Here is a 4,302-nt window from a genome sequence, read left to right as displayed (position 1 = left end):
GTTGTTGAGACTGCACCAGACAGCCAGCTGCTCGACCTCCTGTCTGTAAGCAGACTCGTCACCGTCCTGAATGAGGCCGATGAGTGTGGTGTCGTCTGCAAACTTCAGGAACTTGACAGCGGGGTCTTTAGAGGTGCAGTCGTTGGTGTACAGGGAGAAGAGCAGTGGGGAGAGTGGGTGCTGGATGTGTATAATCAGTACTGGTGCTCCTCGGGGTTGTGTTCTCTCCCCACTGCTCTTCTCCCTGTACCTTCCCCATGATTGTGTAGCCTAGTGAACCAAACTGAGAGAGCATTTTGAAGGCTCAGGAAACCTTTGCAGGTGTTTTGAGTTGATTAGCTGATTGGCACGTCACCATATTCTAATTTGTTGTGAGAGTGAATTGGTGGGTTTTTGTTAAATGTGAGCCAACATCATCACAATTAAAAGAACCAAAGACTTAAACTACTTCAGTCTGTGTGCACTGAATTTATTTAATACATGAGTTTCACAATTTGAGTTGAATTACTGAAATAAATGAACTTTTCCACGACATTCTAACTTATTGAGATGCACCTGTATATGTGTGTGTGTATATGTATGTATATTTAGTATTTATTTGATTTTTTTTCTGCTGTGGCATGCCACAATAGGGAAAATTAATTTGATAAACATAGATATTAGATAAATCTTTTTAGTAAATCTGCAATAAAACGATTTACTGAATAACAGAATCAGTTAAACATTTTTAAAGATCCTTATTGTTTACAATTGACTTCTCCTTAGTTACAAGTGCTACTGAGACTGTTCACATCACACATCTGAAGATTTTATTTGCTACAAATAGCCAAGCAAGTGCAGACATTAATACTTAGTGTACAGAACATAATAATGGTGACAATCAACCAATAGAATTTGAAGATAAAGTCAATGAAAGTCATGAGCAATAAAACAAGCTGCTAAATATGAGAAGAGATCATACTGCATAGAAAAACAAGCAATTTAAATTAAGAAAAAAATGGTGACACGCATTATGCTACAATTATACTTATATACATATATACAGAGAGAGAGAGAGAGAGAGAGAGAGAGAGAAACATAGTAATTCTAAATTACTATATTAAATGGCATACTTTCATGCAGAAAAACAGGATGATTTTGCAGTCCGTTTATAATATTTTCAAGTACTCTAAGATTAGTGTAAGCTGTTACAGTCCCTCCAAAGGAAGGCGAAGATGATGAGAAACATCCACAACAAAAAGTCTTTAATATTGTAATCCACAAAAACTCAGGCAAGGAAATAGGAAACAAACTACTAAACAGAAAGAAGACTTTAAGTAGGGCAGCTGACGAGGGGAAAACAGGTGAAGGCAGTTAACTAATAATGACTAATGAGCAAATTAATCAAAAACCATGGAAACTAATAGACAAAGGGACTCAGGGAAATGTGGAGGCAGAAACAGAACCAAAACAGAACATAACCATGACAGGGACAGCGCGGCATTGTTTTTTTACATTACTTTACATACAACCAGAGTTTATTAGCAGTTAAATTATATATTTTTTGCAGTATTCTGATGTGCACAGGTTAATGTGATGGTTGGTTTAGATGACAGAAAATATATTTAGCTTGGTTTGTACCCTAACACTAACCATAACGCTAACCATAACACTAACCATAACGCTAACTATAACACTAACCATAACACTAACCATAACACCATTGCTGACATAAAAAAGCAACAACAAAGCAAGGAACGTTTGACAGTAAAACCAATTCTTTTGAAGGATCTGCCTCTTCTCTCTCTCCTCAGCTTTCTTCTGTTTCTCCAGTATCTTGGCTCTTTCCTGTTCTTCATGTTCTCTCCTCACACGTATTTCTGTCTCTTCTTTGACTGCGTCTAATGTCATCTGATGTTCTCTCTCTTTCCTCTCCTCCTGTGCTCTCTTCTCCTCCTCTTCTCTCCTCTCCTCCTCCTGTCTCCTCCTCTCAGTCTCCTGCATCAGATCTAGTGTGTAGCAGGAGTTTGTGTTCTCAGACACCAGTCTGTCAATCTTCTCCATGAGTTCAGTCACCTGTCGTCTGTTTGCGGGATCTTTATTGTTCATTCCACAAACCCTCCATCCACATCGGTTAATAAAACCAGACAATACATTATTTCTCCTGATCAGAGATCTTAACTGGCCATTGCTTATATTTTCTGCATGAGTGAAGAGGACTAGAGTAAATCTGAGAGCTTCTGAACCAAACATCTGTTCAAACCGACGCACAACCTTCATCTCCAGCTCAGTGAACGTGCTTAAAGACAGAGTAAGCAGGATGACATGAGCGCCTGGAGAACATAATTCAAGAGCTCTCTTCAGCTCAGAGTCTGAATGAATGTTTCTGTCAGTGGAGAAGAAGTCTGGAGTATCAATCACTGTCACTCTCCTGTTATTAACAGCATCTGTGTGTGGTTTACAGGTTTTGGTCACAGATGAGGAGCTTATTTTCGATTGGAACACACTTTCATTAAAGATGGTGTTTCCTGCGGCGCTTTTCCCTGATCCGGCTTTACCGATCAACAGCAGCCGAAGATGATCTTCTTCATCTCCCTCTCTCCTTACCCCTATCTTCTGTAATCTCTAAAATGCACAAAACAAGGTGTCAATTAAAACACCTATTAATGGACATTTCTGAAACAATTTTTAAAAAATTCAGAGAGTGGAATAAAAAGTTCATTACCAGATGTATCATTTGGAAGGTCTGTTTTGCCTTCTTCAAGACACTTTCATCAAGTGCAAACTACAATCAGAAATACACATGTACAAAATATGTAAACGATATGCATGAATTATCTTCGTATAAATGATTTATTTTGTGTGCAGAGAAATTTGTAACATTTACACTTTTTAAGAGGCTCATGTTGAAGTCACAAGAACTAGTAGGCCAAGTGCAATGCAAAATAATAACAATAATCTTTTATGGACGTGAACAAATATTGTGTCGTTCAAAATTAATATGAAGGCATTACTTTTTACAGGTGTTTTAACTGTATTTTTAATTTTGCTCTGCATTGCGTTGTGTTTTATGTTTAAGTTAATGGATAATGTCCTGGCAGAAAATACCAGCTCGATACACGAAAACTTACCAAAGCACGATACTAGCTGTATTTAGTGAGTGTTAGGAGGATACCTGATGTTTTATACAACTTGCTAAAAACGTTTAGTTTACGTTTTGGCCAAACCTCTAAAGTTTATCGTGCACATTTAAGTCTCATTGTAGCCTACATTGTGCTGACGTGCCCAATACCTATATCTTTACTTAAAAATGTACAGAATTAGTGAGAAGTTAATACGCAAATTCCCAATACAGTATGCATTTGTTAAATATAAGAAAACACAATTCAAATACACTTTGAACTTACTCGAGATAAGATGTCTTCCTTCTTCAACAAAATGTCATGTGTAATTTTACTTTCACTTTTGAATCATGTGCCACTATTTGTCTCCAGAAGGAGGCGCTCTGACTCCATTTTAACACTATTGGGGTCTATAATACACTAATGTGCAGACCCTGGCTGGAAGAACAGTGGACAAAACAGGACTGCCCTACTCCCCCAGATCTCTTCTCTCACTGTGACCTGAAACTAAAAGCCTTTGAGATTGCAGTGAATAATCTAGTGGACAGAGATGGAAACAACCTTTTCCATCTTCAATGTTTTACAATAAATATAAAACACTATTAGTGACACGTTTTTATTGACACGTCCTTAAATTCTATTTAATACAAGTGATTTTTTTAGTTATTACTTTTACTTATTAATTTAAAATTATGTTTTAAGTTAATTCAGTGAATGTAATTCCATTTTCAACTCAAACACACTTTTAGGAGTTTATGCTAACACGACTCATTATGACTGATGCATGATTTTACACATATTATTCAATTAAGAGATTATGGATATGTGCCTGATATGAATCCTCATCATCCTCATCATCAGCTGAGAGATGAATGCAGAACGAGTGTCTGGTAAGAACAGAGACGCTTCTCTTGATTTGCTGTGAATCTGGAGAAACAGAGAGATGTTGTGTGTGAAATGAGAGATGAAGCACGTGAGAAAGCTGAGAATAAAAGTGATTCTTCAGTCAGAAACCGCATCGAGACACAAAAGCAGAAGCACAGATGAAACACTGAGCAAAGGTTTGGAGTGAATCCTGAACAGAATTGAGTGGAAATGAAAGAGATCTGGATTCTGATCAAAGCATTCAAAGCTTCAGAAGAGATGAAAACAGCAGAACTCATCCATTAGAGTCACATTTCACATCTTTGTGTTTCACTTC

The 4,302-nt window shown here is 37.2% G+C and overlaps 1 protein-coding gene across 1 annotated transcript in view; it reads right to left on the bottom strand.

The window, feature by feature from the left end:
• The window catches only part of LOC107573209 (GTPase IMAP family member 2-like), a 5,882-nt gene extending 3,166 nt beyond the window's left edge, over nucleotides 1-2,716 (bottom strand). The window contains exons 1-2 of the mRNA XM_016259651.1: nucleotides 2,705-2,716; nucleotides 1,693-2,604 (exon numbers count right to left, since the gene is read on the bottom strand). Coding sequence (XP_016115137.1) covers nucleotides 1,693-2,604; nucleotides 2,705-2,716 — 924 coding nt within the window. The remainder of the gene's footprint in view (nucleotides 1-1,692; nucleotides 2,605-2,704) is intronic.
• Nucleotides 2,717-4,302: the final 1,586 nt, after the last annotated feature.

This window comes from Sinocyclocheilus grahami, unplaced genomic scaffold (assembly GCF_001515645.1).
Source record: "Sinocyclocheilus grahami isolate Dianchi unplaced genomic scaffold, SAMN03320097.WGS_v1.1 scaffold1892.1, whole genome shotgun sequence".
NCBI classification, from domain to species: Eukaryota; Metazoa; Chordata; class Actinopteri; order Cypriniformes; family Cyprinidae; genus Sinocyclocheilus; species Sinocyclocheilus grahami.
This window is presented reverse-complemented; position numbering and strand designations above follow the sequence as displayed.